Source organism: Xenopus laevis, chromosome 5S (assembly GCF_017654675.1).
Source record: "Xenopus laevis strain J_2021 chromosome 5S, Xenopus_laevis_v10.1, whole genome shotgun sequence".
Taxonomy (NCBI): Eukaryota; Metazoa; Chordata; class Amphibia; order Anura; family Pipidae; genus Xenopus; species Xenopus laevis.
This window is the reverse complement of record NC_054380.1, coordinates 116,452,636-116,473,215: the sequence shown is the minus strand read 5'-3', so window position 1 is coordinate 116,473,215 and position 20,580 is coordinate 116,452,636. Positions and strand designations below refer to the sequence as shown.

The following is a 20,580-nucleotide window of genomic DNA, read 5'->3' as shown; positions in this document are numbered from 1 at the left end:
GGCAGTAAGAATGCAAATCTGGAAGCCCCAAGCCTCCCTTCCTTTTGTGGGTAAATAGAATAGACCTTTTTGATCTCGGCGATTTGTTGTCCCAAACAAATCGTATCAGAACAGTATTAACCTTTTGGATCATCCCTGGGGGCGGTGGATGAGGTATGGTCTGGAAGTAATATAAGTATTTTGGCAAAATAACCATTTTTATTGCGTTGATCCTTCCAAACCATGACAGATGCAACAACCCCCAAGAACTGATATCTTGTTTCAATTGGGCTAACAATGTAGTGTAATTCAATGTTGCCGTCTGGCTCAGATCTGTGGGGATTTGAATGCCTAAGTATTTAAGCGAATGAGACTGCCAGGAAAACGGAAAGTTCTCCTGTATTCGCCTGGCTTCTCCCGGGGTCAGCGAAATATCTAAAGCTTCAGATTTTGTGACATTTACTTTAAAGTTACTGAACTTCCCAAAATTAGCCAATTCCGCAAGTAAGGGCGGAGTGGATAGGAATGGAGATTTAAGAAATATTAAGAGGTCATCTGCGAATGCGGCAGTCTTGACCTCCTGGCCCGCAATCGTGGGCCCCAGTATCAGCTGATTCGATCTAATTGCTTGCAAAAGGTGTTCCATCGCCAGAATGTATAACAATGGAGATAAGGGACACCCCTGACGCGTCCCATTCGCCAAACTAAACGGTTCAGACAGGATCCCGTTAACTCTAATCCTAGCAGTGGGAACAGTATAAAGGGCCATTACCTTAGAGATAAACCGCTCACCCCATCCCACCTGCAGCATTGCCGCTTTAAGGAAGGCCCAACTCACCCTATCGAAGGCCTTCTCCGCATCTAGTGACAATAAGAGCACCGGGATTTTCCCCGTTTGAACAGTCTGTATAAGAGAGAAGACCTTCAAGGTATTATCTCTCGCCTCCCTCCCGGGCACAAAACCCACCTGATCTGGGTGTATCAAATCATTCAACAACGGCTTAATTCTGTTACCCAGCAATTTTGCGTACAATTTGGTATCTACGTTCAACAACGAAATGGGTCTATAGCTGGTACAATTCTTCGGGTCTTTACCCGGTTTTAAAATCAAGGTGATGGTAGCCTCCAAGAATGCCGGGGAAGGAGGCGAGAGATCTGAGATAGAATTATAAGCTGCTAGCATTGCCGGGGCCAAACTCCCACCCAGTGATTTGTATATTCCCACTGAGAAACCATCGGGACCCGGGCTCTTTCCACTCGGAGTTGTGGTAATGGCTGCCTTAAGTTCCTCTGCTGTAAAAGGCTGAGCTAATGCTTCCTGCAGGGACGGGTCGTGATTCGTTGTGCGAGATGAGTGTTTGATATAATCCAACATTTGTGGGGAAATGTTGGATGCGGCGGGGTTATTGATGTTGTATAGTGCCTGATAGTACTGCTTAAAGGTCTCCGCCACCTCCGAGGAGAGGTGAGTGGTCGAGCCATCTGGAGTGTTAATATGAGGAATGTAGGTGGCCAAATGTTTCCTCTTTAACTGTCTAGCTAGTAAACTCCCACATTTACTACCAATCTCATAGAACCGACCCTTACACCGTTCAATGAATTTCTTATATCGCTGTTGAGTGAGGGCTAGTAATTCCTGACGAGCCTTAGTCAACTCACCAAATACCTGTAGGGACAGAGATTGTTTGTGGGATCGTTCCAAGGATTGAATTTTAAGGATTAACTCCTGCATATCCTTAGCCCGTTGCTTCTTAAGTCTCGCTCCGTGTTTAATTAACGAGCCCCGCAACATACACTTCAGAGTTTCCCATTTAGTTAGACACGGGGTAGGGTCTTCTTTATGATCGGAATCAAAATTAGAAATTACCTCTCTTAATTCAGCAAGACAAGGGGCATCATCCAGTAAGGATTCGTTAAGTCGCCAAGACCAAGCACGTATGGGAAGGTCAGGGACATCCAGATCTAAATGGACCGGGTGGTGATCTGAACAAGTCTGAGCCCCGATTTCCGTGTTTCTAACCCAATCCAGGACATGATGGGAGATGAAAAGGTAGTCAATCCGACTATATTGGTTATGTGGAATAGAATAATGGGTATAATCCTTAACGGTCGGGTGTTGAAACCTCCAACTGTCCACTAATTGGTGGGAATGTAGCATAGTTTTAGCTTTTTTCAGTTGGCGGTAGGGGATACTCGATTTCCCAGTGGATACATCTAATAGGGGCTCCAGCGCTATGTTCAGATCACCCCCCACAACCACAACTCCCTCCATCAAATTGGACAGAAATTGAAACGACTTCTCTAAGAATTGGGGCTGATGAACATTCGGAGCGTAACAATTGACTATGGTTATAACAGATTTCTGTATCTCAATTTTTACTGCAAGTATACGCCCCGAATCATCTTTCTTGGTATCAATCAGGTGATGGGTGCAGTTACGGTGTATAGCTATCGCTGTTCCCTTTGTCCTAGCATCAGGATTGTCACTAAAAAACCAGGTAGTATAGTATTTGTTGGTGAACACAGGCCTATGCCCTTCCTTAAAATGCGTTTCCTGCAAAAGTAGGATATCTGTTTTAGACTTATGCATTTCGTATAGCAATTGTGACCTTTTCTCTGGAGTGTTCATGCCTCTGCAGTTTAGAGTGGAGATTCTAATATTAGCCATTATCCAAAATTACCAAAAACCAAACTGCAGGGCATGAACTCCTCAGACTCGGGGGATGAGTTAGTTGGAACTGTGTCAAGGGAATCGGGATTTCACATACAAACAATAAACAAAAAACTAAGTACACAACTGTGATCACGGGTCTCATGCCCATGTTTTCCCTAGTGTGGGGAGCAAGGTCGGGCGCCAGTACCATGTCGGACTGGAGAGCACACTAGAGAGGGGTGTGTAAGAGGAAAAGGGGCCTCCAAAGCCGCCAAGTACAAACTGGAATAACATTTTTTTTTTTTGTTTTTTTTTTTTTTGTTTTGTTTTTCTTTTTTTTGTTTTTTTTTTTTTTTTTTTTGTTTTCTAAATAAAAGTTTTTAACTAGAAAAATAGGAAACAGGCATAGCACCGTGGGGGATCGCTACTGAGAAGGCTAACAGGCATCTGAGAGTCACAAATACTCGGGAGCCTGAGGTGCCCCTGCACACGCACTGTCACTCAGGATGATTAAGGATATAGAGAAATGGAGGCAGTCTAAGGCCTCCCGTGCAGACCCACCATCAGGCCACTTGTAGCAATTATAAAAGGCACATATAGTAGGCACGTATAGTAGGCACAGACCTAGTAACAGCAGAAGTAACAGGACCCTCTCTCAGATCTAACATACAGAGCATTGAGATAGGCAGATGAAGTTGCAGACAGCAAAACAAAAGGAGAGAAGTGGAGGGAGAAAAGACAGAAACTAACAAGTTAGATATAAAGGCATAAGCATTAATATCTCACGTCTCCCAGATCACGGTGGAAGAGCTGCCATCGATTACTAGTACAGTCACACAGGTATCCCAACGAGGGAGTCGGCCAAGGCACTGGATAGGCAAACAGGAGTCCTGGCCAATATTACAGTCCTGGGTAGAGCTGTAAAGAAGGGTCGATGACTCAGACAAGGTCGGAGGCTCCAAACTTTCAGGGTGGTCTCCTCTGCGGGTCCCAGGCAAGTTGATTCCAATCCGGAACTGAGATCTTGGGGAAGCCGAGCCGTTTCGTGAAATCCTCCAAGTCCGCTGGGAATCGCAGCACCGCCGTACGCCCTCTATCAGATGCAATTAAGGCGAATGGAAAGCCCCACCGGTATTTGATACCCTTGTCTTGCATGGCCTGCAACAACGGGCGAAGCGCTCTCCTTTGCCTTAGCGTGTATTTGGAGAGGTCAGAAAACAACTTGAGCTTGGCACCATCAAAGTCAATTTCACCTTTATCATTCGCCTTCCGCATAATCATCTCCTTCTCCGCATAGAAATGGACCCGGCAAATGACATCCCTTGGATATTTAGCCTCCGGGTTGAAAGGCCGTAGTTCCCGGTGAACACGGTCCATTTCCAGGTGGGTACCGTCTGGCCGACCCAGTAAACTATTGAAAATGTCCTGGACGGAGACACGCAAGTCCTCCGGCCCTGTAGCTTCTGGCAAGCCCTTAATGCGGATATTGTTCCGGCGGCTCCTGTTTTCCTGGTCATCTAGGTGCTGCTGTAACTGGAGCAGTTGCCGTGACTGGGCGTCAATCACTGCTTGCATGGACTCCGCCTTCTTGGAGTGTTCCCCATGTTGATCCTCAAGCCTTGTTACTTTAGCGCCCAAATGTTGGATGTGTTTATTAATAGTCGTAATCTCACCCCGTAAAGATTGTTCCAACTGAGCCATCTGCATGGTAAAATCAGTTTTCGTGGGGAGGTTGCCAATAAGGCTCCTAATGGCTTGCATATCCGCGGAATAAACATCAGGTGTAGGTGGCAGGTGTGATTGTGCCATTACAGCGTCCGCCATTAAGGGTCGCCCCCTCGTGTCTTGGTCAATGGCCCCAGTTAGCGACTCAGCCAAAGCATAGGAGCCATGAAGTGGGGGTTGCGACTGGTGAATATTCACTGCCTCAGAGCAGTCGGAGGGTCGGGCCGCGCAGCACTCTGACTGTGAGGCCTGCGACTCTTGGGCCTTGCCCCACTCCCCACCGTCGCCACTGCTCCACTCCAGAGAACCCTCAGCAATATGCGTATGAGGAACAACAGTACTTGCCGTGTGGTGTGTTGGGGAGACTGCACCGTCATCCGGCTGTGGGTTGCGCCGAGGTGTCGTGGAGGTGGAGGTAGAATTGCCGCTTTCCCGGGCCGCCTCCTCATCTAGGCCGGCTTCCCAAGATGGCCGCCGCTGGCGGTCTTTCTGACTGCCATTACCCTCCTTGGCGGTAAAGAAGGATGGTATTCCGCTCTTAGAGGGTGCTTCTTGTCGAGGGGATTTCGCCTTCTGTTTCCCACGTTTAGTCATCTTAATATATCGCAATTATCTCGGCTTTGGAGGCCTCTGTCTCGGGAGCTCTCAACACATGCGACTGCACAGGTACAGCGTCAGGCCACGCCCCCCTCCACACCCACATTTTAAAGCTATTACTCCTCCTTACTTGGCTGCCATGTCAGATGATTTGTCTCGGCTCAAGTCATCCTAAATGGAAAATTGAGGTAAAGGGAGAGCTGAATTGAAGTATTTGCTTATAGCAACATTTTTATTGGAGTGAATACTTATTGGAGTGAATCCTGTTCGCATTCTATGGCAACTATCATGTCAGGGGACTGACTGCCAAAAACATGAGGTTGCACAGAGGGCATGTAGTATTGCTCGAAGAACAGTGCAACCTGCAGACATTAACTCTAATGACCAAAGTCCAGCAAGTACTCTTTATTGAGAGTTTTAGTTGCACTCTAAGAGGGTGCACAGCAGCTCAATCACACGGAATATTTGCTTTGTGTTTATTTACATCTATACATATGTCATACTGCTTGGCTTGGCTTCTGAGTTATCCACAGACAACAATAACAACAAACTGAAATATGGAAAAACAGAGCAAAATGATAACAGTCCCATAGACCTACAGCAGCTATTAAGACCCCAGAGTAAATGTAAACATTGGTATTCAGAAGTCATCATGCTTCATGTTTCAGACAGACGCAGCCTAAACCGTTTTTTTTCCAGTGTTTAAGAGTTTGTTCTGACTTTTGAGTTACATTTGATCTTAGTCAACTGGATGATCTTTGGAGCATAATAGATTCTAGAGATCAGTGGGCTAGTATTACCCATTAATGTATTCCATTGGTATTGGGTACCTTCACACCCACTCCGTTAATGTGGTTGCAAAATATTACTATATCTGCACAACACAAAAGGTTTGTATGTATGTCATTATGTGGCAGGTGGAGACGGAATGCGTTGGTTGACTTTGCAAGGATGATTGGCGAGGTTGTATATTCTAAAAACTAACCCAAGTGACGGCTCCAAAAGCTTCCTTGGAGGTGGTTAACGAGGAAAAACTGATGGACAGAGCTGCCAAATATATGGAAATGTTTGGGTATTTTAGTGAGCACTGTTGGAAACCATTTCATACCACTAAAGTGCTGTGTGTGTGTGTGTGTGTGTGTGTATGTATATGTATATGTATATGTATATATATATATATATATATATATATATATATATATATATATATATATATATATATATATATATATATATACAGATCCGCAATGGTGCACTCCACAATAAGGTAGGTACTCGCCTAGGTGCAGGTAACGAAATTGCATACAGTACATGAAAAAAAGACCGCACTCACAGGACTTTCACAAGAAAATAAGCCCCCATGGGCTGTGACATTTATTCCTCAACGTTTCGGCTAGTACACTCTAGCCGTCCTCCTGAGTATATATATATATATATATATATATACACTGTATATATTTAATTTGTGTTAGCCTTCACAATAACAATGTAGAAATGCAGCAACATTAAGGAGTAACCTGTAATAGAAGTAACAGTACCTCGCAGATTTTGTTAATTAACCATGGTCTCCCCTTGCTTCAGAAAGCCTAACTGCTCCCCCTTTGGGCAGAGCTCGCCTCCTCAGGTGGTAACATCACTCACCATGCCTGCATTCATTATATTACATGCTGATTATCCAGTCTGTATTTTCTTATTATTCTCTTTATATGCTGGGTCTCATAGAGAATTCTGGGAGAAATGTTCCTTCCCTCTAATGTTTTCCCAGCCATTGTGCCGCTAATATATATCTCCAACGATGACTTACTTAAAAAGATAAAAAGAATCTCTTTATTGTGTGAAATCAATATTTTGGTCACATATTCAGGCAAATCACATAAAACCATAAATGTAACTATAAAACCTGGGAGTCTCAGTCCAGTGAGTATCTGCACTCCAAGGCCGAAATGTATAAACGGGGTGCTCGGTTAAATTATGTATATATATATATCCACGAACATCAAGGAACCATAATCCAACATTTCCGTCCTCGTTGGGACCTTTTTCAAGAAAAGGTCCCAACTAGGACCGAAACGTTGGATTATGGTATAATAATAAAAAAGTGAACTATTTGTACATGGGTGTGCCGGTTCCTTGATGTTCGTGGATGGATATATATATATATATATATATATATATATATATATATATATATATATATATATATATATATATATATATATAACAAAATCGTGGATGATACCCGCACTCCTTCACATGTAGTTTTTGCCGGGTGCTTGGTCAAGTTTAAGTATATAAAATTCTACAATTATATATATATATATATATAATGTGTAGATATATATATATATATTTATATTTATTTTAGCAAATGTACCCGCATTCCTTGTGTCGTGAGTTAAACTTGTTTGTTTTCATTGCATAAGCATTGAAAATAAACATGTTTAACTCACGATATAAGGAATGTAGGTCCATTTGCTAAATTGTATGATATATTTTGACCCACGCACCCGAATTCATCTTTGATTTGTTAAGAATGCGCACATTGAACAAATTTCTATTTAGCGTCCGCACTATTCCTGAGTGACCGTCTGTGGGGCAGGGTCAATTTTTAGACATATAGCTTCAATGCGAAATGAATCCTCCCTGGACCAGCACGTCCGTTTATGAAATCATTGATATTTATTTTTAAATACAATATACCGTATATACTCGAGTATAAGCCGAGTTTTTCAGCATCCAAAATGTGCTGAAAAAGTCTACCTCGGCTTATACTCGGGTCAGCGGTACCCGACCCGAGTAGCTGAGATTGCAGTCACTTTTAATCATTCCTATACCAACAGTACACTTGGGGAGAGACTGCAATATCCCACAATGCCCTCTGTTGGTTATATGAAAGAATAACAGTGACTGCAATATCACACAGCGCCATCTGTTGGTTGTATGAAAGAATAACTGTGACTGCAATATCACACAGCGCCATCTGTTGGTTGTATGAAAGAATAACAGTGACTGCAATATCACAGCGCCCTCTGTTGGTTATATGAAAGAATAACAGTGACTGCAATATCACACAGCACCCTCTGTTGGTTATATGAAAGATTAACAGTGACTGCAACATTACACAGCGCCATCTGTTGGTTGTATGAAAGAATAACAGTGACTGCAATATCACAGCGCCCTCTGTTGGTTATATGAAAGAATAACAGTGACTGCAATATCACACAGCACCCTCTGTTGGTTATATGAAAGATTAACAGTGACTGCAACATCACACAGCGCCATCTGTTGGTTGTATGAAAGAATAACAGTGACTGCAATATCACATAGCGCCATCTGTTGGTTGTATGAAAGAATAACAGTGACTGCAATATCACACAGTGCCATCTGTTGGTTTTATGAAAGAATAACAGTGACTGCAATATCACACAGAGCCCTCTGTTGGTTATACGAAAGATTAACAGTGACTGCAATATCACACAGCGCCCTCTGCACATGGTAGTGGGACAGTGGGACAATGCACACAGTAATCCGTTTGGAAATTCTCTGTCACCATCAACTTTGCAAAGAAGTCCGGTTGATCGCTGGGGGCGTTGCTTTGGCAGAATGTGCGCTGCTGGGAGACAGGGCTGTAGTTGTGTGTAGGCTTATACTAGAGTCAATACGTTTTCCCAGTTTTCGTAGGTAAAATTAGGTACCTCGGCTTATACTCGGGTCGGCTTATACTCGAGTATATACGGTAGTGCTCCAACGTTTCAGGATGAAAAAGGTCCTAATAAGGAGCGAAACGTTGGAGCACTATATTATGTGTGTATAAAAATAATGATGGTGTTTTCTGAACAAAGATTTTAATTAAGCAGTATTCAATTGTATGAAATTAAATCAAATGTGAAAAACTGGCTGTGCAAAAATTTGGGTATCCTTGTAATTTTGTTAATTTGAGTGCATGTAACTGCTCAATATGGATTACTGGCAACATTAAATTGGTTGGATTAGCTCGTTAAGACTTGAACTTCATAGGCAGGTGTGTCCATTCATGAGAAAAGGTACAGTACAGTATTTAAGGTGGCCAATTGCAAGTTGTGCTTCTGTTTGACTCTCCTCTGAAGAGTGACAGCATGGGATCCTCAAAGCAACTCTCAAAAGATCTGAAAACAAAGATTGTTCAGTATCATGGTTTAGGGGAAGGCTACAAAAAACTATAAATAACTGAAAGGAATGTAATCAGGAAATGGAAGGCCACAAGCACAGTTGCTGTAAAACCCAAGAAAAATACAGGAGCGGCATATGCGGAGGATTGTGAGTGGTTGCAGACAACCCAAAGATCACCTCCAAAGACCTGCAAGAACATCTTGCTGCAGATGGTGTATCTGTCCATCGCTCTACAATTCAGTGCAATTTGCACAAAGAACCTGTATGGCAGGGTGATGAGAAAGAAGCCCTTTCTGCACTCCGAATCACTTGTTTTATGCAAAAGCTCATTTAGACAAGCCACAGTTATTTTGGAACAAAGTGCTTTGGACTGATGAGACAAAATTTTTGTTATTTGGTCATAAGAAAAAGTTCTTTGCATGGCGGAAGAAGAACACTGCATTCCAAGAAAAACACCTGCTCCTACTGTCAAATTTGGTGGAGGTTCCATCATGCTGTGGGGCTGTGTGACTAGTTCAGGGACTGGGGCCCTTGTTAAAGTTGAGGGATGAATTCAACCCAATATCGACAAATTCTTCAGGATAATGTTCAAACATCAGTCACACAGTTGAAGTTACACAGGGGGTTGGATATTCCAACAAGACAATAACCTTAAACACACTTGGAAATCTACAAAGACATTTATGCAGAGGGAGAAGTACAATATTCTGGAATGGCCGTCACAGTCCCCGACTTGAATATCATCAAAAATCTAGGGATGATTTGAAGCAGACTGTCCACGCTCGGCAGCCTTCAAATTTAACTGAACTGGAGAGATTTTGTATGGACGAATGGTCAAAAATACCGCCATCCAGACACTCATCAAAGGCTATAGGAGGCGTCTAGAGGCTGTTACATTTGCAAAAGGAGGCTCAACTAAGTATTGATGTAATATCTCTGTTGGGGTGCCCAAATTTATGCACCACTCTAATTTTGTTATGATGCATATTGCATATTTTCTGTTAATCCAATAAACTTTATATCACTGCTGAAATACCACTGTTTCCATAAGGCATGTTATATATTAAAAGGAAGTTGCTACTGTACTGTATATATTTTGCCCACCCCACAACCTATGTCTCATGCCCACTTCTCCTTTTAGACTGTAAGTTCTTTTGGCAAGGACCATCTTTACCTTTTGTAATGGTCATTGCTTGTTTATTTGTGTAAATCTGTATGTTCAGTATATACACCCATTTATTGTACAACGCTGCACTATGTGCTGGCACTTTATATACATGTTAAAAAAATAGATTTATTCTCATTTAGATACAATGACCTTCCTGTCATTGTCACTACTCCCCTTTCTATCATACAGAATATATTCCTCCCCCAGTCCCCCTCCTTTCATCTCCAGTTCAATTGTACCAACTCACATTTCTGATAAATCCCCATTAGAGTTTATGCATCTTTGTTATAAATAAAATAAAACCCCAAAGTTCAGAAAGTCTCGCAATGTGGTTTTGCTGCTTTATAAATCACTGTATAAACCATTCCTATTGCCGTTTCAGTGCATTTTTCTCATTAGTTAGTGCGAGTATTGACGTTGGTGAGACCTTCTGAAGCATGAAATGCCGTGACAGACGCACTAATGAATTGTTCCCAGCCAGTATGCGTAGCAGGTAATTAATACCATCAGACAAAATCAATGGGTTCAGGGAATATAAATATGATTATATGCAAAGAGACAACTGGTTCAATGGCAGAAACTAGTGAAGGTTATATGACGGAAAATCTCTAAGGACTGAGGAGGAAACCTCTATGCAATGATGGGTTCAATCCCGTTCTTTCATTTTGCACTTCCATTGACAAAAATCCTCTATTTGACTATGAATCCATCTTTAGCACTGCATTTATTTCATAGGATTAGCTCACAACAGATACCACAATGAGACCAACGTCCCCTTTTACTTCTGATACAGAGAAGCATTCTGTCAACTTCAAAGCTGTCACTTATTGTCCATAAATTCTTGCTGGCCCTACTTGTAAAGGGACCCTACAGTGCAACACTGATATATAATGTACTTAATGCAGTATTTGAGATGCCTCACTGCCAGTTATAAATATCTGTACAGTAGGGTTTGTTTAACTATGTAAAACAGGGGTCTTCAAACTTTTTAAACAGGGGGCCAATGCACGGTCCCTCAGACTGTTGGGGGGCCGGACTATAGTTTGAAAATAAATAAATAAATATGAACGAATTTCCATGCACACTGCACATGTCTTATTTGTAGTGCAAAAAAGGTTTGGTGTACGGCATGGCTCTGTTCTGGCTCAACTCGGCTCCTACTTGGCCCCCTGATGGCCGCCCTTCTTACCTAACTACGTAGCTGCAGGCCCGGATTTGTGGTGAGGCCACATAGGCCCGGGCCTAGGGCAGCAAAAATGTAGGGGCGGCATGCCGCCCAGCCGCAACCCTGCCCCCACAGTGCTCCCGTGATTTAAATCGATGTCGCTTCACGCAGCAGGCGCTAGGACCATGTAGTGCCGGCAGCGGCAGGGGGGGCGTGCGCAACAGAAGAAGTCGGCGCTTGGACAATGCGGCCTTGGGGCGCCGCGATTTGAAATCCGGCCCTGCGTAGCTGTCTCTCCCTGAGAGCGGGGATTTGACAGTTCCCCTGTAACTAAGACCACAACATGCTAAGACCACAACATGCTAAGACCACAACATGCTAAGACCACAACATGCTAAGACCACAACATGCTAAGACCACAACATGTGCAGAGGGTGTGTGCAAGAGGAGTATCTGGAGTGAGTGGCACACTTTTACTAAGTTACTGCCTGCAGATCCTTTCTTTTGCTCGGCCCCAGCGTGTCACGTCTCCGCGTCCCCCTGGCTGACCCTAATGACGCTGAATGTGGCCTCAGCGGGGGCTCGGTAAATAACCTTGGAGGGCCGTAGTTTGAGGACCCCTGATCAGGTCCGGACTGGGAATTAAAATAGGCCTTGGCATTTCAGGTACACAGAGGCCCAAACAACCCCCACCAGCCCACTAAATACTGACTTTTTATGGCACCTTATTGCAGCCCCTCTGGCATTTGCCAGAACCCACAGATTGCCAGTCCAGGCCTGCCCCTAATACACTTTGTTATATTAAGTCACTCATACATGACATTTAACTATAACATATACTAATATAGTAGAACCTAAATTTATGTTAGCGGTGCACCGAATTCACTATTTTGGATTCTGCCAAATCCTTCTCAAAGGATTTGGCCGAATACCGAACTGAATACGAATCCTAATTTTCATATGCAAATTAGGGGTGGGAAGGGGGAAATATTTTTTACTTTCTTGTTTTCTGACAATAAGTCACGCAGTTTCCCTCCCCGCCCCTAATTTCCATGTGAAATTTCGGATTTGGTTTGGCTGAATCCTGCTGAAAAAGGCCAAATCTTGGCTGATTCCCGAAACTAACCCTAGATTCAGTGCATCCCTAATTTATGTACCTTTATTTTGCATTTTCTCCCCGATTTTACATTGTTTTTCCATGGTCCCTTCATGTTTAATGCATTTCAATAGGAGTATTTCCTGGGTTTTCTGTTTTCTCTGATTTTAAGTCACTATCACCCTTGTCCCTTGCCAATCACTCTTTTTATTAAGCAAAACCCCTTTTACATTTAATGTTTAGACTTTTGAAACTTGTGACATGCTGCACATTTAGCAGGAACCGGCAAAAAGGAGTAAGGGACCGGGACTAGACTCAGCCCAGAGAGGCAGGAATTTCTGCACTGTGAGTACTTGCATTCTCCATATGTATTCTGGGTTCTGACATTATTAATGTAATGTCTATTCATTTAATCCACAATATCAGAGTAACCAGTGCCATGAACTCTGCCCAGGACAAGGCTCAGATCTCACATTGATTTCTTTGGCCTTCTGCACAGCAGTCTGCACACAGTGACTGGGAGGGAGAGGAAGGCTGGATGTGGCTTGGGTTGAGAATGATGAAACAAGGGGCAGATAAGTGTTGACTGGGGGAGAATATTAATGGAAGAGGGCTGGATATTTAAAGGGGAACTATCGTGAAAATTAAGATTTAATATAAGCTTCCTCATAGTGAAGTAAGAAACTTTCTAAATACAATCAATTAAAGAATTCTGCATTGTTTCTGAAATAATCAAGTTTATATTCACTATTCCTCGCTCAGCATCTGTTTGTCTTCATTCTGTCTTCATGCAGCAGTTGGAATGATCCAATATATCTTATAGGAGGCTTCTTTTCCTAGCAGATGTATTGGAGCTCACTCAAATAACTGATTCCAGTACAGGTATGGGACCAATTATCGTGAATGCTCGGGACCTGGGCTTTTCCGGATAACGGATCTATATGTATAATCCAGAGTGCAGTCCGGTTCATTATTTCTATTGTGTCTGTACTATGTTATCTGCCTCTGTGTGGCCATATATATCCTGCAATACTATAGGTCAGTCTACAGACATTGATCAGAAATGACATCGCTGCCTGCCCTAGTAGCTTACAATCTAAATATTTGAAATGTGGGTATTATAGAGAGTAACTATCCAATTTGGGCAATTTCTATCAAACTGCTCTAACGTCTACCTGTGTTAGGGCCAACATGTCCCAATCGACGGGATCTTTTTACTTCTCATCAGGCAGAGATACATTTGTTACACTGATCTGTTGATCAGCTGAAACATAGTGTGGACATGTAGCCAAAGAAACCTGTGGCATTGCCATTTGTCGATTTGTGAGCACAAGCTGATGAATGGCCATGCTGCTCTTAATATGGGGCACCATTAATTAGCTCAGTGATGTATTTCCATTCACACACATCTGTCGGCATATACACCGATTCAGCAACTGCTGTTGGATCTCTAGGTTAAAAGTAGAACTAAAGCTTAACCAAAGAAGTAGCTACAAAAGTTGTACATTATGTTTTGGGCTTCTCTACCAGCCCAAGGCAACCACAGTCCTTTAGCAGTAAAGATCTGTGCCTCCAAAGATGCCCCATTAGCTCCCTATCTTCTTTTCTGCTGACTCACTGCACATGCTCTGTGCTGCTGTCACTTACTGAGCTTAGGGACCCACTCACAATATACAGTACACATAGAATAGAAATGTCACAATATAAGGCTGATTAGTAATTAATACAGATAATTACTACATGGCAGCACAGAAACCAGTGCAATTAGCATCATAATTTAATAATCAGCCCTGTAGCATCATCTTATATTACAGGCCAACCCAGGGCCAGAACTAGGGGTTGGCAGAGTAGGCACCTGCCTAGGGCGCAAAACTGGGGTGGCGCCAGGCACGTACCTGCGCTGTTGCCTACCCAATGTCCGGTCCTCTCTCTCACCGGCTTTGTGTGCTCTTTCCTTGTCTTCTTGTGATTCAGTCCATTTTCTGCTGGATAATTAGTGATGACCCCTAAGCTTAGCTTCTCAACAGCTGCTCAGAGCCCACTGAGCATGTGACACTTTCCAAGATGGTGACCCCCTGTGACAAGTTTGATGTCCTGGATCATTGCTGCTATTGGCAAGCTGAAACTTTAGGCTGGTGCAATAAGTTCAGTATGTAAAATATGGCAGTTTTAGCCCTATTCATTTTTAGGGTTTAGTTCTCCTTTAACAGGGGCATGTGAGTGCGTCTAGATGCTGGAATTTCAGGTTTGATCCAATATTTTGACTCTGCGGGAGCTCCTAGCAGATGTTTTGGTTTTGTACTCTACACAGTGGTTTGGTGGAATATTATAACAGAAACAAATATCTGGCCTGTCTGTAACCCTTTCCATGCCAGAAAAGGGCCCAGTTTAGTGTAATGAGTACACCCGTCTGGCAGTTGGCACCAGTGGTTGCTGGACAAGAAGCTGAGCAATGGAAACTGGACTAACGTCTGCAATTCTCAGACTTGAGTGTCTCCGTTTATGAGCGGATGTGACTGTTTTGATTTCACAAGTCGGGGTAGGGGAGTACTTTGTGTTCTGCTTCTAACTTCTCTTATCTATAAAATAAATATTCATGCTGAAATGGAAACTAGAAATAGACAAGTGGCTGTCAGTATCTGATAAAGTTGAACACAATGCTTGTGTACGTATGTGTGTTGTGTATATGTACGGCGCAAGTTACTGTTATAAACCCTCTGTGCTTTATTCCCTAAAAGTCTTACTCCCTACAGTCCGTAAATTCGCCCCTCTCCATTCTCATGATAGAAATCAACCAAAAATTCTCATTTGCATGCAGTTCTCAGCCAAAAAAGCACATAAGCACAATGCCCAGTGGGGGCGCTGTTTGTGTGGAGATGTTTGTAGCATAGAAAATATGGGCAGTATGGTGTCCAATTGCCTTTAATGACCAGTTGTGCTGTGTCAGATTTTTCAAGCAGAAACTGGAATTTTCATGCAAATTGTTTTTTTTTGTTTTGCATGTTATATTCCATGGGTTGTTGTATGTCTTTTTTTTTTTTTTTTTTTTTTGCTGTGAGTTGTTTCCCTTATCCTTTTTTTGGCTTTGTCTTTACAGCATTGAAGTGGTTTACCTGAAGTGATGGAGCAGACAGGCAACACTTTTATGTCACCACTTTTAAAAGTACAGTTACTTTTTGTCCTATAAGCAATTCTTATTATTGTTTATATGGTCTGTATGAGTCTTCTTGGCAGGCTTCTGCATGGTCAGTGCAGGTTGCCCCTTAAATCAGATACCTGCTATACAGGGTGTCCATTCTCCCCTTGTCATCATCACAGCATTGTGTTGGACTTGGCATCCATGAGATTAGTTTGCCCTGGCTTTTAACTGTAAAGTGTTATGGGTGTGTGGGTCTGGTGTCCCCTAAATAGGCAACATCTGATGATGCTTTGGCCAATCACTCCCATGTAGCAGGGGATTGGATGTTATAATACATCTGAACATATTGAGGGTAATTTATACACTAACACTAAACCATTTCATTATTTTTCTTGCAAGGTTAAGTTGTAAATATAACACTATTTATCAGTTTAAATGCCCTGTCTCTAAATGTATCCGCGCGGGGACATGTGTGATTAAATGCCTCTACTAAACACCTAAACATTGAAAGAGACCATCACTACTGTTTTGCAGTGTTTTACTGTGGATTTGTTTTTGTGTAGCTGGTTCCTTGTTAATAGATTGGGAGGGAGAATCAGACTAAATATAATCTTTTTTTTTTTAGCCCTGAAGAACCAAAAGAGATCCATGACACATTGAAAGTTGCAATGACAACCTTTTCACCTCAAAGCTGTCAATTGTACCTATAATGAGTTCATTTATAGAAAAAGAAAATGTTTTTTTTTAAAATCATATTCTTATAAACCCTTATTCAAGAATGGCTACTGTCCTATATGAGAGGTGCAGGGTCCAAAGTGTTGCATATAATCTTAATGAAAAGATCCGCACTCCATTATGTGCAAAATTCAAAGTTCTGTTAGAGAGAGAGAGAGAGAGAGAGAGACATTGTTCTGTACATTACCACAATGAATTTTAAATGAAACAACTCAGGTGCAGTTGAACTGCAGACTTTCAGCTTTAATTCAGTGGGTTGAACAAGATTGCATAAAAATGTGGAGAACTAAAGCCTTTTTTTAACACAATCACTTCATTTCAGGGGCTCAAAAGTAATTGGACAATTCACTCAAAGGCTATTTGATGGGCAGGTGTGGGTAATTCCTTTGTTATGTCATTATCAATGAAGCAGATAAAAGCCCTGGAGTTGATTTAAGGGCTAGTCCACACGGGGAGATAGCGACGCGTTTGCGGTCGCGGCGACAAAGCGCCGCGACAGTCGCCGCGACCAGCGCAGGCGACAGTTTTGTATGGGCGCCTATGTAAAAACGCCTGTGCTAACCACACGAGGCGATGCGCTTTTCAACAGTCGCCTGAAAATGCTTCGCCAGGCTTTTTCAGGCGACTGTTGAAAAGCGCATCGCCTCGTGTGGTTAGCACAGGCGTTTTTACATAGGCGCCCATACAAAACTGTCGCCTGCGCCGGTCGCGTCGACCGCAAACGCGTCGCTATCTCCCCGTGTGGACTAGCCCTAAGGGACAACATGTGATCAAAGGAGCTCTCCATGCAGGTGAAACAAGCCATCTTTAAGCTACAAAAACAGTAAAAAAACATCTGAGAAATTGCAACAATATTAGGAGTGGCAAAATCTACAGTTTGGTACATCCCGAGAAAGATAGAAAGCTCTGGTGAGCTCAAAAAAAAAAAAAGACCTGGAAGTCCACAGAAGACAATAGTGGTGGATGATCACAGAATCATTTCCATGGTGAAGAGAAACCCCTTGACAACAGCCAGACAAGTGAACAACACTCTCCAGGAGGTAGGTGTATCGATATCCAAGTCTACCATAAAGAGAAGACTGCATGAAAGTAAATACAGAGGGTGCACTGCAAGGTACAAGCCACTCATAAGCATCAAGAATAGAAAGGCAGACATTTAAAAAAAGCCAGCACAGTTCTGGAAAAACATTCTTTGGACAGATGAAACCAAGATCAACCTCTACTAGAATAATGGCAAGAAAAAAGTATGGAGAAGGCGTGGAACAGCTCATGATCCAAAGCATACCACATCATCTGTAAAACATTTGGGAGGCAGTGTGATGGCTTGGGCGTGCATGGCTGCCAGTGGCACTGGGACACTAGTGTTTATCCATCATGTGACACAGGACAGAAGCACAAGAATGAATTCTGAGGTGTTCAGAGACACTGTCTGCTCAAATCCAGCTAACTGCAGTCAAATTGATTGGAGGCGTTTCATAATGACCAAAAACATACAGCCAAAGCAACCCAGGAGTTTATGAAAGCAAAGAAGGAATATTCTTGAATGGCCAAGTCAGTCACCTGATCTGAACCCAATTGAGCTGCATTTCACTTGTTGAAGACTAAACTTCAGACAAAAAGACCCACAAACAAACAGCAACTGAAAGCCGCTGCAGTACAGGCCTGGCAGAGAATTAAAAAGGAGGAAACCCAGAATCTGGTGATGTCCATGAGTTCAAGACTTCAGGCTCTCATTGCCAGCAAAGGGTTTTCAACCAAGTATTAGAAATAAACATTTTGTTTTCAGTTTTTTCATTTCTCCAATTACTTTTGAGCCCCTGAAATGAAGCAATTGTGTTAAAAAAGGGCTTTATTTCCTCACATTTTTATGCAATCTTTTTGTTCAACCCACTGAATTAAAGCTGAAAGTCTGCAGTTCAACTGCATCTGAGTTTCATTTAAAATTCATTGTGGTAATGTACAGAACCAAAATTAGAAAAAGTTATCTCTGTCCAAAGATTTATGGGCCTAACTCATTCCCTGGGACCCAGTGGAGTCTGACAGTCGATACACCGTGGCCGGATTGCTTAAGCGGAAACCAGAGGAATTTAAATTGTCATTACCTCGTGCCATGCCAAGTTTGCTTACTCCGGTCGGAAGGACAGATTATGCACGTCTCTGGAATGCTATGGCTTGCTGTTTTCATTCATATAGCGGTTAGTCTTGAAATACAGACATGGAGTAAAAATTACTAGTAAAAATACTAAAATTTGCAATGTCATTGGGGGATGACAAACAAAAAGATCAGAAGAAAGTCATTACATTTATTAAACCGTAACCTCCGCTCTCATATATGGTGAAGAAAGGAAAAGGTTAAACAATAATCTATAATTATACAGTAGATATATATGGCAGGTTTGTTCCCTTTTTCTTTGTAAATATTATCAGCTCCACTCCTACTCTCTTTCCTCCCTCTCTGTAAAAGTGTGAGCTCTTCTCCCAATGTCACCTCACCAGCTCTTCTGCTTTTGTATTTGCTAGTAGTTAAAGGGATACTGTCATGGGGAAAAAATTTTTTTTCAAAATGAATCAGTTAATAGTGCTGCTCCAGAAGAATTCTGCACTGAAATCCATTTCTCAAAAGCAAACAGATTTTTTATATTGAATTTTGAAATCTGACATGGGGCTAGACATTTTGTCAATTTCCCTACTGCCCCAAGTCATGTGACTTGTGCTCTGATGAACTTCAATCACTGGGAAATTGACAAAATGTCTATCCCCAGATTTCAAAATTGAATATAAAAAAATCTGTTTGCTCTTTTGAGAAATGGATTTCAGTGCAGAATTCTGCTGGAGCAGCACTATTAACTGATTCATTTTGAAAAAAACATGTTTTCCGATGGCAGCATCCCCTTTGGAGTAACGTAGAGTACTGCAGAGTTTGGTTTTAGCAAAGATGTTGATCTACAACAAGGTCTAAATGGATGATTTTGTCTTCCAGGTGACGTATCTGGGGAAAGTATCCACCACTGGAGGTCAGTTTTCTTCAGGATGCACAGAGCAGCCAGTGATTGAGTTGTGGAAGAAGCATACCCTTGCCCGGGAAGATGTTTTCCCCTCTAACGCTCTCCTTGAAATCCGCCCCTTCCAGGTACGGCTTCACCACCAGGACCTAAAGGGTGAAGCTACTGTCCACATGGACACTTTTCAAGTGGCGCGCATAGCCTATTGTACAGCCGATCACAACGTGAGCCCCAACATCTTTGCCTGGGTATACAGAGAAATCAACGATGACCTGAGCTTCCAGATGGATTGTCATGCCGTCGAGTGCGAGAGCAAGTTAGAAGCTAAAAAGCTGGCACATGCCATGATGGTGGCATTCAAGAAGACCTTCCAGAGCATGAGGAGCGATGGGCGAATCCACAAAGATAGCTCATCAGAGGAGGTGTCTCAGGGATTCGAGTCCGATGATGGTTGAACTTTTCTTTTTCTGGGGGAAGGCATCAACAGTGTGAAGCAGCAGCTGGTGAATGGTCCAAATTGGGAGTGGGACTAGAGGACATTATCTGGCCAGCATCCTACAGAAAAGTGCACCTATATCGATGCAACATGAAAGTGTCTGTTACAGTGCTACTTTCCCAAAAATGTGACAACTCTTCTTCTTTCTCCCCACCGCCCTTTCAACTCTAATTACATCCTTCCTTCCAGTGCCCATTCAGAGCCTGACCTTTTTATTTTCTTGGAAAATTCTCGTTGCCTTGGAAATCCATTGCTCCCCTCCCATTCAGAATGAATTATGAGTGCTTTTGGTGGAATAATCTCTTCATGCAATGACACTGGGAGTTCTTAAAGCAACAGAAAAGTGTCCATTTTAAATGTTTTTAAGCATATTTTTATTTACACAGTATAGATTTATATATATATATATATATATATGACATATATTTTTCTTTAATATTAACAGTATTAGCAGATGATCATATACACAACCACTCGCCATCTGGAGATCCATGATCAGGAATTTATAAGTGATAAGCCGTCTACTGAAGGTACTTTAAGGCTATAGTGCTATAGAGGGGGCACTGCTTCACACTGAGTTTACATCCAATACTAAATCACTTTAACATATTTCAAGGGATACTACCATCATAAAACAACTCCCGAGTAATGTCAACTTTTAGTCCAGTCGTGGTTT

General features: G+C 42.4%; 1 protein-coding gene across 3 annotated transcripts in view; it reads left to right on the top strand.

The window, feature by feature from the left end:
• pid1.S (phosphotyrosine interaction domain containing 1 S homeolog) overlaps nt 1-20,097 on the top strand; it is a 59,287-nt gene extending 39,190 nt beyond the window's left edge. For all 3 annotated transcript variants that reach the window (XM_018265874.2, XM_018265873.2, XM_041565000.1), the window contains one exon: nt 19,387-20,097. In XM_018265874.2, the coding sequence (XP_018121363.1) occupies nt 19,387-19,863 (477 nt within the window). In that variant the 3' untranslated portion in view covers nt 19,864-20,097. The remainder of the gene's footprint in view (nt 1-19,386) is intronic.
• The last annotated feature ends 483 nt before the right edge of the window (nt 20,098-20,580 follow it).